Source organism: Arachis duranensis, chromosome 1, assembly GCF_000817695.3.
Source record: "Arachis duranensis cultivar V14167 chromosome 1, aradu.V14167.gnm2.J7QH, whole genome shotgun sequence".
Lineage (NCBI taxonomy): Eukaryota > Viridiplantae > Streptophyta > Magnoliopsida > Fabales > Fabaceae > Arachis > Arachis duranensis.
The window spans coordinates 13,504,353-13,517,398 of record NC_029772.3 but is presented as its reverse complement, the minus strand read 5'-3'; the positions used below and the strand labels follow the sequence as shown (position 1 = coordinate 13,517,398).

General features: G+C 32.2%; 1 protein-coding gene across 1 annotated transcript; it reads right to left on the bottom strand.

Moving 5' to 3' along the window:
* LOC107479892 (uncharacterized) lies at nt 1–3,874 on the bottom strand. The gene is made up of 4 exons (XM_016099992.3): nt 3,132–3,874; nt 918–1,245; nt 504–585; nt 1–356 (listed from the first exon to the last, which is right to left on the bottom strand). Exons 1-4 carry the CDS (start codon nt 3,754–3,756, stop codon nt 159–161), a joined length of 1,233 nt encoding a protein of 410 aa, XP_015955478.1. The 5' UTR covers nt 3,757–3,874; the 3' UTR covers nt 1–158.
* Nucleotides 3,875–13,046: the final 9,172 nt, after the last annotated feature.

Below are 13,046 nucleotides of genomic sequence, written 5' to 3'. Positions count from 1 at the left end.
CATAGAAAAAAAGAATGAGAAAAAAATAAAAAAAGGCGAATATATAGTATGTCCCATAAACAAGTGTGGTATATACAAATGCATGAAACGGCATGAATTAAGACAAGAGTGTAGCACACTAGTACTAGAAGGGTCAAAATCATAATGACTTGAGTGGTTCAGTCAGCAACAGCATGAGTGCTGAAGCAGCTGATTGGGGACCATATCGGGAATGAAAACACTTTGCAGTTCTTGGAAGTCCGGTTTTCTTGTTGTTCAGGGATCGAGCTTCTCATATTTTCAGCTTTTGTCTCTGCCTTTCTCAACTTGCTTAGAATCTTATCCATTGATGATGATCGCTTCTTCTCCAATTTCATCTGTTCACACCATTTTCTTAATTTTCATTGGATAACCATTTAAATATTGGGCATCAAAATAATTTGTTATTGACTCATTGACTATGAATTTGTTTTAAACTTAAGGCAAAGAGAGTGAAATATAGAAATGTTGTTGAATAAAAGAACCTCAAGTTTGCGTATTGCGGCTTCGGCCTTTGCTTTCTGCAAATTCTCCCACGCAATGATTTTGGCTTCCTCTCTCTTTAACCTGCTTCAGAATAAATGTACATTCATAAATTTACAAACACAAAAACGACGTTATGTGATTTTTGCACCCTCAATAAGCAATGGAGATTATGTCTCGTTAATGATAGGAGAAAGTAAGATGAATGGTTATATCTCTAACACTATTTGATCACATATTTAAGCAGCAAGATGAGCTACTATGACACTGCACTTCTCCCAAAAGCTTAAATTGATAGGAAGAGAAATATTTTGGATTTATGTGAAAATATCATGTTATAAAATCACTTTTTTCCAAAAGCTTAGATGGATAAAAAAAGACATATGAACGATTATGAGAAACTATAAAGAAAATACTTGGAAATGTCTGAGGCTGAGTCTTCAATATCCCAAGGCGAAAATTGGCTGGTTTCAGTACTATTTTCTCTGAACTCTTTGTGGCTACTCAGAGATTTCGTTGCGTGCCTTTTGGATCCCCTGATAAGAGTAGCTTGGCTATCAACCTGCACATCTCTGACCTCAAGCTTAGGGGAATGGCAACCCGGTTGAACCATGGCTGAACCGGTGCAAGATTCTGGAGATGAATGCAGATCACTCTCTGTTTCATCTGCAGGGCTCATTTGTGTTCCTTTGTCACATTTTGAGAACATCATCTCATCCTCATCGTGATTCTTATCTAGTAAATCTGCAAATCAAATTCAATTCTTATCATCCTAATGATTGAGACTTTTATACATAGAAAAATTCTTTCTTTATATGCAACATAGTTCACATTAATTTGTCCAATAGAGAGAGTGTCACACATTTGCTATAAAGTAATAACCAATTCATTACATATATACAGAATCTCAATACTCAATAGTGTTACCGAACTTTCAAATCTTGTTGGTGTCTTTGGATGAGACCCTGTATTTCATTATTTAGCAGATTCCAATTCCCGCAACATATTCAAACTCAAGTTGTATATATAATATTCCTTTTCTAGAAAATACTAATCTTCACTCATCCTTCATTTTATTCATTGAGACTAAAACTTAGCTAACTTTCACTTCTGTATAAACTTCTACTCTTCATCTTTAAAGAATACAAATTAGTATTTCTTTGTTTATCTATCTATCTATTTATCAAACTTCTGTGTACAGCGGTACACTTTTTATTTTTTATTTTTTAACATGAAATACTATACCATTACAGAATAATGTATTGGCTATTTTTTTTAAATATTGGTGAGATTTATTGATAAATTTTGTTAATATAGGATAATTGTTGAAAAAGAAAAATAGTTAGTAATGATTTCACCAATTTTATGAAATATAAAAAAAATCGCTAATAATAATTTCAATTCAAAGTAAATTAAAAAAAATCGTAACTAACAATTTTAATTCCAATTTCTCTTCTTAGAAATCGTTATTAACAATTTCTTTTTATAGAGTAAGAAGAAATAAATCGTTATTAACAAATATACTGTAGGTGTTACGATGTCTAAAAGTTTGCTAATTTAGTGCTTAATTATTAAAAAATAAATAAATAATTAATATTTAATTTAAAAATATAAAAATTTAATAAATATTTAAAATTTATTATAAAAAATAAATTGGAGAACAAATAAACAGTGAATACTGAATACAGAATTGGCCTGTACTGTACGTCTGTAACAAAGAATTTGGTGTGGCTAGTAAAGTAGTAAGTATTGATCAGACCAACATCTAAAAGCAGAATGTCGACACGCACGGATTACAAGGTCTGAGAAAAACCCTATGAAAAAGGTTAGGGATAATACTTTCAATAAAAATAAAATAAAATTATCTATTTTCCGATAACATTAACTATTTTTTTAAATTATCTTTTCATTTATTTTTACTTTTTCTTTCTTTTTTCAAAATCACAATTTCACTTTTTCTCCCTCTGACCAGTCATCAAATTACCAGCACCCCAATCACCGTATACAATAAATCTTAATTTTTAAATTATAATTCTAATAGTTTTAATGAGTGTAAATATTTAATTATTTTTTATAAATAAATTTTATTAATTTATGTTTGTAAATTTAATCAATATAAATTATGACTGATCACATACTAATTTTATATAGAAGATGTTTGTTGAGAGATATATATAAATATGTGAAAATTTAGGTGCATTTGTCAAATAATTTAATTAATTTGATTAAATTTTTATCTAATAATTTTTAATTATTAACTTTAAATAAAGTTGACTGCATCCGAGTTTCCACCACATATTTTACCTTGGGAGAGAGGAGACGATGGGTGATAATTTTTAAATTATAATTCTAATAATTTTTATTAATTTATGTTTGTAAATTTAATAAATATAAATTATGACTGATCACATACTAATTTTTTAAAATGATAATATTTAATGAGCTATAAATGAACCAAATAAGTAAATTTCCTATGATTATTACTAATTTAAATAGAAGATGTTTGTTGAGAGAGATATATAAATAGGTGAAAAGATCATTTGAATAATTTAGCTAAATTTTTATTTAACGACTTTTAATTATCAACCTCATAAAATACACTGCAACTGAGTTTTTCCTATATATTTTACCTTGGCAGATAGGAGACGATGGGTGATATGAGTGTTGAGGGCAGAGCGGTGCAGCGTGGAGCAGAGGACTACCAGAAGAATCCATTCCATCCCCAAAATGATAAGCATCATCATAATGGTGAACAGAAACAGCAAGCGGTGCAAGCACACCGGTGGAGAACGGTGAACCAACAACCAAGTTCCTCACAACCAAACCCTGCCGAATCGGAACCATAGAAGAAGAAGAAGAAGAAGGTGAGTAGGCATGGTTATTGGAGTAGTAACAAGCCGCCACTTGAGGACCTTGTTGACCATGATCAACAATTGGGCCGCTTATGGACTTGGGTCTACGCTGATGAGGTTGTCTGACGTCAGCAGAAGAAGAAGAAACTGGGCTACAAATCCATCTCTCAGCTTCGTCCCATTTGGAAGGCATTGTTCTTCCGCCGGCGCTGAAGAAGGGTGTGAGACCAGACATTGTGTGTCTTCTTATGCTGCTGCTTGAAGCTTTTGCTACTCTCTCTGAGCTCCATCCCTTTTGGGAACTTATCACTGCGCCTTTCTCTCTGTAGTTTGGTGCCCCTGGACTTGGGAAGGACCCAATCAGGTGGTTCTTCTGATAAGAGGAACAAGGCGTTTTCTTCATCTTCTATTATCACCAAGACCAAGAGGAAATTACAATTCAAATTATTATTGGAATGCGAACGTGGTCTTGCCTTACCTATTACTTAATGTAGTGTTCCCTCTTTCTAGTTTTTGTTATGTGTGACAGGGAGAGGTTGATGTGAGTCTACCCTTTTGTTCTTTTTTTAACATAGATTTGGACAATTCTAATTCTAATTCTAATTTTAACACCGTAAACTCACTCATTCTACGTATGTACACGTGTAATATTTTAAGATTTTCATCAATTAAAAAACACCGTGATTTTCCACTTCAACTGAATCCTGGCGCGCATGTGAGTGTACTTAAATCGTGTGAGATTCTTTGCACCGAAAAAGTAACTGTGTGAGATATTGACTGGTCATGGTTTGGTACTTATGGCACTTGGTATGATTAATAGGGGCAACAGGCATCCTAAGAAGCAACTAAGTCAGGCTTTAAATACCTGCTCTTATATTAGGTTATGAGTATTCTCAACTTTCAATCTCACTGTAAAACAACTTAAAAACACATCATTTTAAGTTTCTAATATATTAAATATTTGGTAATATTAAAGAAAATAATCAAAACTTATTTTATTTAATATTTAGTAATTATCATTATAATTAATAAATATTAACTAAAATAAATTTTAATTAATTTTTTTTGTTATCAAATATTTTTATAAACATTAAACATAAGCATACAAACAGGTAAATTTTTGTTCAGAGGTGACATTTATCAAAATATTAGGATTTTTTAGTAAATTTTGTTAATATGGGATAGTTATTAGAAAAAAAAATTGTTAGTAATAATTTAATTAATTAAAATTTTAAATTTTTTTCAAAATCAGCAGTAACTATTAAAAATGCCTGAAAAAGTAATTTTTTTAAAAAAGAAAATCAATAATAACGATTTCAATTTAGTGAGACTTTAAAATTTTGTTAAATACAAATGGTTAATAATAACAGTTTCATATATTTAGAAAATAATTTAAAAATAGAAGAAAAAATAATGTTATGTATACATATGGATGTATAGTGAGTTGTTCACAAATGTGGACCTGTCTTGTTTAGTGACTTGTAAAACGCAAGTAACGTTTAAACAAAAATTTGCATCTCCTGCAAAATGCAGGTTGCATTGGGTTGGGAAGGAAACCAGGTTGCGAAACGTGACCTGCATGCTGAGAGGAGCAGTGTTGATCAGTATAGGGCTAGATAAAACGCAAGTTGCAATTTTCAGCCTTGCACAAGGCAAACGGAAGTTGCGTTTTGCAGCGTTCCTAACTATATGCGTGTCTTTGAAGATGTTCACTTGAATCCTTAAAAGCCAAAACGCAGATGGCTGGAGGAGCAAAGTAAAAAAACGAAGTTAGCTACGCTGAGAAAGAGTTGAACCTAAGTGAGAAAGTTAGAGTGAAAATGGTTAAGAGTAACGAAGGAAAGTGTGGAAGAAAAAGAAGCATACGGTACAGTAAAAAAAAATAGTGCGGAATTTTACCAAATTGAAAGAACATATTATTGAGTATTTTTTTGTGACTTATATTATTGAGTATTTGGATCATTCCCAATTGATATATAATTTTTTTTAATATTTAACGATGAATATATACATATTTATTCGAATTTTATTTATTTGTCTTGTAATTAGTACTATTGTGGTTATTAATATTATTATTACTAATATTATATTATTATTTATTTCTTATTATGGTAAATATTATTATTATTATTATTATTATTATTATTATTATTATTATTATTATTATAATAGTGGATATCATAACGAGAATAATTTATTAATATTTTTTAATAATAATACAATGTAATAACAATAATACTGTTTAGCATACCATTTTTTTTAACAATGTTTAATTAAAAAATTATTATTTTTAATAATTTATTAATATTTTCTAATAATAAATAATAGTGGTTATTAATAAAATACCGTTTAAGATAATAATAATATAATTAATGATTATTATTATTGTTATATTATATTTGAGTAATTATTATGATAATGAGGATAAGTTATTTTTATAATAGTAGTGTGTAGGACAATAATAATAAATTATTGTTTTCTAATACTAAATAAATAAATAATACTGTTAATTAAATAAATGTTAATCATTTTTTAATAATTTATTAATGTTTTTTATTACAACAGCAATAGAAAGAATCATCTGCTCCACAGCAGTAAGTGCCGCCTCATGAGCAACAGTTTCATGTATTATTATTAATTACTAGTATTTTTATTATTAATTTTTACTGTTTTAAATTATAATTAATTATTATTGTTTAGGTTTATCTATTATCATTAATTATTATTAATTGTAATTAATTGTTAATTAGGATCCGGCATATGAGTACCACTATCAGGTCCGACATATGACCCCCAGTATCTGATGCCGGCATATGCATAATAGTTTCAGAATTCGGCATATGTCCAGCAATTTCAGGATCCGACCCAGCAATGGTTGGCATATCAGCAGCAGGCACCATATATACCGGAACCACAGCCACTTTAGGCACTTGAGCCCTACATACCACAGCTGGTAATTCCAGTCGAAGGTCACTTTAGTCTGTTGGGTGGATCTGACACCATCAGCTTCTCTCGAATCTTGAGAGATACAGATTATTTATTTCCGACCCCACCGCAGGAAGGGCCTGTTACATCTTAGCAGTCTGGTGGTCGTCGCGCCACTTCAGGTCATGCCAGTGACTTCGACTTTGATCAGTCGACGAGTCATGTAGATCCGTCCGGTCCTTTCGCACCACCACACTCTCTGTTGTTTGATTTGATCAGTGATGGGCATTATTTGAAACTGTATTAGTCCACCAAATACTTGCACAGGACTTCTGTATAAAAAATTGCTCACCCTTTTCAAAATTTGGCTTTGAATGTTATTACAAAGACCATTCTGCAACTCGACAAAACTCATGGTACATAGAATAGCAAATGACAACGAACATTCACAAACAAAAGTCATTCCTTCATGTGTGTTTGGTATAACCTCACCGTTATAATATACTTGCAAATTTGCAACACCTTCTATAATTTCAGCCTCAACTAACTCTATTTTTTTGACACAGTTAACTGCCAAAAAAGCAAGCAACTAAGCACTTTATGCAAGAAAGAGTAAGAGGAGAAGTGAAGATAAAGATGAATAAAATTGGACTTCGTATTTATAGGTAAAGCTGTGAATTTAAATATTATTTTGTGTACAAAACACAACCAGCATTTTAGAATTTCCAAAAAAAAGTTTCTCACACTCACAAAATGCAACCTGCATTTGTGGGCTCCAAAATAATTTTAAATTTTCTGGATTCAAAAACACAACTTACATTTAACCTAAAACAAAATAAAAAAAAATAGAAATGACAAAACATAACTTACGTTTAGTGTATTTTAAAATTAAAAAAATAAACAAATTCAAAACTCAACTTGCATTTTAGTTCTTACACCATCGCAGTGCAATTTTTTCGCACAAGTCCATTTCATGGTTTAACACGTTATCCCTTTCCATAACCAAAAAAACAGCCTCTTATATTTAAATTTTTGTAAATTTTAAAAAATCAAAACGGGAGTAACGATTTCTTTTTCTTCATTCATTTTTCGTTTCTTGAGTTCCTCTTCTTTGTTTATTCTTCTTCTCTACTAGATTCTTTCCTTCTTCTCAGCAATGAACAAGTAGTAGATTTTTAATAATAATAATGTATGTAAACTGTTTCCAATAAACAACATCAATGCCTCACGCCATTTGTTCTCTTCTCTTAGTCTCTCACACCACTTTTTCAATACCGCACACCACCTATTCATTTGCTTTAATTTTGTCCTCCGTGTACATTCATTAATTAGTATTCAACATTTTTAATTGAAAAAGTGATCAAATTTAAAACATAGAAAAATTGAATTACTACCTTGCTCTCTTATTCTGAAAGCACAGTACCACAACTCTATTTGTCTCGTTCTCAGATCGAGCTTGTTTGCCAACTCTTGTTTTTGCTTCTCGCGGGAATAAAATATAGTAAAAGGAAAAAGGCTAATGATGAGAAAAGGATATGAAAACTGAACGAGAATCTATATATCTATCAATTAACAATTGAATATTTCTGGAAGATATATAATAAAAAAATTGGATAAATTAAAGCATACCGGATTGAAAGTGGAATGGTGTTGAAAAATGAAAAAACAACTGCATTTTGGTTGAGGAAGGCATGGGTGACGCACGGCCAGCGCCCACATACATAGGGATCACAACAAAATTCGCACCTGCCCATACCACGGGAACTTGTGAAATTTTCGTCCAAAAAATTTACTTAAATATCATTATATATATAAAATGTATACGTAATTTTAATTTATATATTAAAAATTTTATGTGTATGTTATTATATTAAATTTATGTTTAAATTACATTTAATTTGATATATTTAATTAAATTATATAAAATTTTATTATAATTATATTAATTCTAAAAAAAAATAAAACTTAATATCCGGAGATGAGAGACACGGATAGGGAGCATCTTATTAAATAGAAATGGAATCTCCATTTCCATAAAGATCCATTGCGATCCCTAAGTCAATGTATTTTATGATTTATTCTCTCCATCCCAATTCATTAGTCTACTCAAATCGGGATTATAATTTTCATTCACAACAAATGGTTAGTCACGATTGGTGGTTACTACAATTTAGATTATTATTTTAAGTTTTAAACGACAAATTTATATGCAAATAAACTAAACTAATTTTTTAGTATGTTTGAAGGGTTACAGATGAATGGATAGAAAAATATAGGTCATGAAACATAGTGCTTTTGATTTAACAAAGAATGCGAAGAACTGCCACATAATGAATAGTACGAAGAGCTGACAAGAACTGACTAAGAACATGAACTGAATAGGCGATGTCTAGTCGTGTGACAGTCAGACGAAATCCTTAACTAACTGTCAATAAAAAGTAGGATTATCCAAAACAGTGTCATACATAGAAGTAAATTGAATATTAGGCTCAAGAGGAGTAGATTCAATGTGACTATCTGTAATTCTGGCTTGAGCAAGAAGATCAGACGCATACTTAACTTGAGAGAGATAGATACTACCATATGAGGATATGACTTCAAGGCTAATAAAATAACTGAGAAAACCAAGATCTTTCATCTTAAAAATGTGGTGAATGGATGCTTTAAGATCACAGATACCATTAACATCATCTCCAGTAATGATCATGTCATCAATATACAAAAGTAGAAGAACAACCCCATATTCACTTTTACGAATAAAGAGAACATTCTCATGAGGGCTGCAAGTGAAACCGAGATTGCATATACTGGTGCTGAACTTTTCAAACCATTCACAAAGAGCTTGTTTAAGATCATAAAGTGCTTTACAAAGGAGACAAACTTTTCTAGAAGGACAAGGATATTGCGGGGGTGGTTTCATGTAGACCTTCTTTTTCAAATCTTCATTAAGAAATGTATTCTTCACATCCATCTGATTGAGAGATCATTTTTTACCACAGTAATGGCAAAGAGAGCGCGAACAGATGTGAAAGAAGCAACAGGAGCAAAAGTTTCTTCGTAATCAATACCATACTCTTGTGTACATATTTGAGCTACCCATCGTGCCTTATAATGGTCAATAGAACTATTAGAGAAAGTTTTTATCTTGAATACTTATTTACTACCTACAACTTCTTGAGTAGAAGGAGGATCAACCAAGTTTCAAGTGTGTGCTTTTTCAAATGTCTGAATTTATTCTGCCTTGTTTGCTATCAATTAGGATTTGTGGAGACTCCTCAGAATGACTTAAGTTCATGGTGATGAAAAATAGTAGAAAATAATGATAATTAAGAAGATGAGGAGGTGGATTTGTTACCTTAAAAGAATGAGTAGAGGGAAGATGCATGACAATAGGAGTAGGTTCATCGTCCGGTCTGGAATCATCGGAAGATAGACAAGGAAAAAGAGTAGGAGGCTCGAGAGGTTGGCTTGAGATAGAACCTATAGTATTATCACTAGGAAAAATATCAACATTGGGGTTAGTGAAAAATAGTAACTGAGTAGAAGAAAATGACTCAAAGAGGAGAAACTAGAGAACATATGATGCTCCCAGAATATAATATGACGAGATATACAAAAACGTTGAGAGATAAGATCTCAACAATGATAACCCTTGTGTTCAGTGTCATAACCAAGAAAATAATACATTCGAGCCCGATGTTCAAGTTTATTATGTTCATGAGATTGAAGAAGGACAAAACAGGCACCACGAAAAATATGAAGAGAGTCGTAATATGGAGAAATATAATAAAGATGTTCAAAGAGAGTAATGTTATCAAGGACAGAAGAAGGGATTCTATTGATAACATGAACAGCAGTGAGAACAGTTTCACCCCAATACGCTCAAGACACGAAGGAGAAATAAGCATTGCATAAACAAAGTAAAAAATGTGACGGTGTTTGCATTCGAATCTTCCATTTTGTCGAGAGATACCAAGACAAGAAAACTCAGACAAAGTACTCTATTTAGCGAAAAAATTTAAAAGTTTGGAGTCACGATATTCTATACCATTATTATGTTGGAAGATTTTAATGACCTTAGAAAACTGAGTTTTAATCATAGTAGCAAAGTTAACATAAAGCTGAGGCAGCTCATGACGATTAGTCATCAAATAAACCAAGTAAAACATGAATAATTATCAATAAATACTACAAAATATCGAGCCCCTCCTATAGAAGCGGTGGGAGGGGGACTCCAAACATCAGAGTGAATAAGATAAAAAAAAGAGCAAGCAAGAGATGAATTATTATGAAAAGATAAAGCTGGTTGTTTTGCAGTTTGGCAAGAAATGCAATCAAAAGACTCATTATTAACTTGACTTAAAACACTTGAAAGAGGACACAATTTCCTAAGAGCTGTCAAGACGGTGATGTCACAAGTAAAGTGTAGATGGAGAAGAAACAGCACAGAGATTTGATGTAGAAGCAACATGACGATTCTCGAGCTCAAACAATCTTCTGACTTTATATCCAGTCTCGATGATCTGTCCCGTCTGACGATCCTGCACACGACAACCAGAAATAAAAAATTGACATAAAAATCGAGATAAAAAAGTTGACCAAAAGAGATAAGATTAAATTTTAATTTTGAAACAAAATAAGTATCAGGGAGATTAAGATTTGACTTTGAAATAAAACCCTTATGTATCGCATGCAAGAGAGAACCATTAGTAGTGTTGACAGAAGGCGTATTTATAGTGGTAGACAAAGATGAAAAAAGATGACGCAAAGGAGACATGTGATTAAAGCAACCAAAATCAAAATACCATTTATAATTACTTGGAGGAGTCGAAAGAGCAGCAAAGGTATTACCAGAAAAGGAGAGAAGTTGCTTAAGAAGAGACTCAATGTTGAATGGAGAGACAGAAGGTAGGTTCATTCAGTAGCAGCAACAGCAGTAAAAGCGGACACATTCTTAGAGTAGTTGGGACGAGATTAATACTTGTTCTAATCTGAACATGGTGGACGAGTAGGACAGACAGTAATCAAATGTCCCAAGAGCTTACAATAATGGCAGAAGTTTTGGACAATTGGAGCCAATGTGACTTTTTTGTTTATATTTTTGACATTTAATAGAAGGATAGTCTAAGAAGAGGTGCCAAGAACGGTTACAGTTTTGACAAATTTTACCCTTTCCATCTTGGCTGCAAAGACAGTTTCACTTTTAGAGTCAATCCCAAGTGCATTTCTTTACACTTAAGATGAGGAAGTGCATCTCCAAGGCTAGGCAAGGGATTCTGATAAAGAAGCAACGCTCTAACCGGTTCGTATTATTAGTAAGAGCCATGAGGAACTGTATGAGATGCGTTCGGTTGTGATAATCCTCATATGTCTTAGCATCAGTTGTATCTTTAAGAACAGGCTCACAAGGGGTCATCAATTGATCCCAAATAATTTTTATTTGAGTAAGAAAATAAAAAATTACTTGTCCACATTCTTGCTTAAGGCTATGAATCTCCTTTAGCAGTTGGTACTGATGGGAGAGATCAGAAATAGTATAACGTTTTTTCAAATTATCCCATACCTCTTTAGCAGTTTCAAAACACCCAAAATGTAGATAATTTCCTGGAGTAGATCAGAAGTGTTGCAAAACAAGTGAAAATCTGGTGGTTTTTATTATCCCGATCTTCTAATTTTTCTGCAAAATCGTCATGAGCATCCTCTTTGGATTTGGAAGTCCCATCTTTTGATTTCTCTGTCACAGTTGGCTTAATAGGACAAACAATATCACTAATCACATAGCATCATAATTTGCGTCCTTTAAGAAATTCTCTCATGACTTCAACACAATGAGCATAGTTGGAGCCATTAAGGATAACAGGAATAGGCTGAAAAATATTCAATTTTTTCATAATAGTAGATACTGAGATTAAAAGAGAGAACAAACTGCAAGATCAGAGAAAAGGGTGAGAAAACGAAAGGCAAAATCGGAAAAAATTCACCAAAAAACTTTAGGAGGGGTCTAACTATGTGTCGCGTTAGTTGCCACGTCAATCAATGAAGGACATGTGGCAGCACCTGAACGGATAAGGAGAACACATCACGTTGACTTAGCGGAGCTGGCGTGCGGGTCAACGAAATGGGTCGGATCAGGTCTAAATGTGGGTTGGGCGAGAATCGATGGGAGGTGCGAGTAGCGACACATGGAGAGCTTCTGAAACATTGATATGGCGGCGAATCCAATGACGCTAGATGCATTTGGAAAAGGGAAAAAAATAGCAACGGACAAGGACTTGCGGCGGTGCTTCAGGAGGTTCTAGCGACGGAGTTGGTTCGTTGGACTCGTAACAACAAGATGAAGACAATGATATGGTCAGTGATGAAGCACAACGTCGAAAAAGAAGAGCGAAAAATAAAAACAAAACATTACGGGAAGAGAGAACAAGGGACTATAAACTAATTTTTTATAAAAAAAAAATTGTGTTCTTGATACCCTGTTAGAAACAAGAGAATAATTAAAAAAAATGATTGTACATTATTGAGTGTGTTGTCCATGATAGAATATACAAAAATATATATAGATACTTAAAGAATTAAAATAATAAAAATGTAATATCTTATAATAAATATACGAATATATTAAATAAATATAATTAATGCTAACTGATCTTAATTAATCTTAATTATATTCTAACAATGTACAATTACCATTTTTGATAGGGCAAAAAACATAAATAAGCCAATGGAGCAAGAAAATTACGTGAATCAGCCAAACTGAAAATTGCTTCA

Bases quoted from the DNA above. Each gene is read 5' to 3' on its own strand.
- LOC107479892 (XM_016099992.3), bottom strand. From the start codon at position 3,756: ATGAAGAAAACGCCTTGTTCCTCTTATCAGAAGAACCACCTGATTGGG. The intron at 1,246-3,131 runs GTAAAATATATA...TTTGATTTGCAG, and splicing joins ATCGTCTCCTATCTGCCAAG to ATTTACTAGATAAGAATCAC. The intron at 586-917 runs GTATTTTCTTTA...ATTCTGAAGCAG, and splicing joins TCAGCCTCAGACATTTCCAA to GTTAAAGAGAGAGGAAGCCA.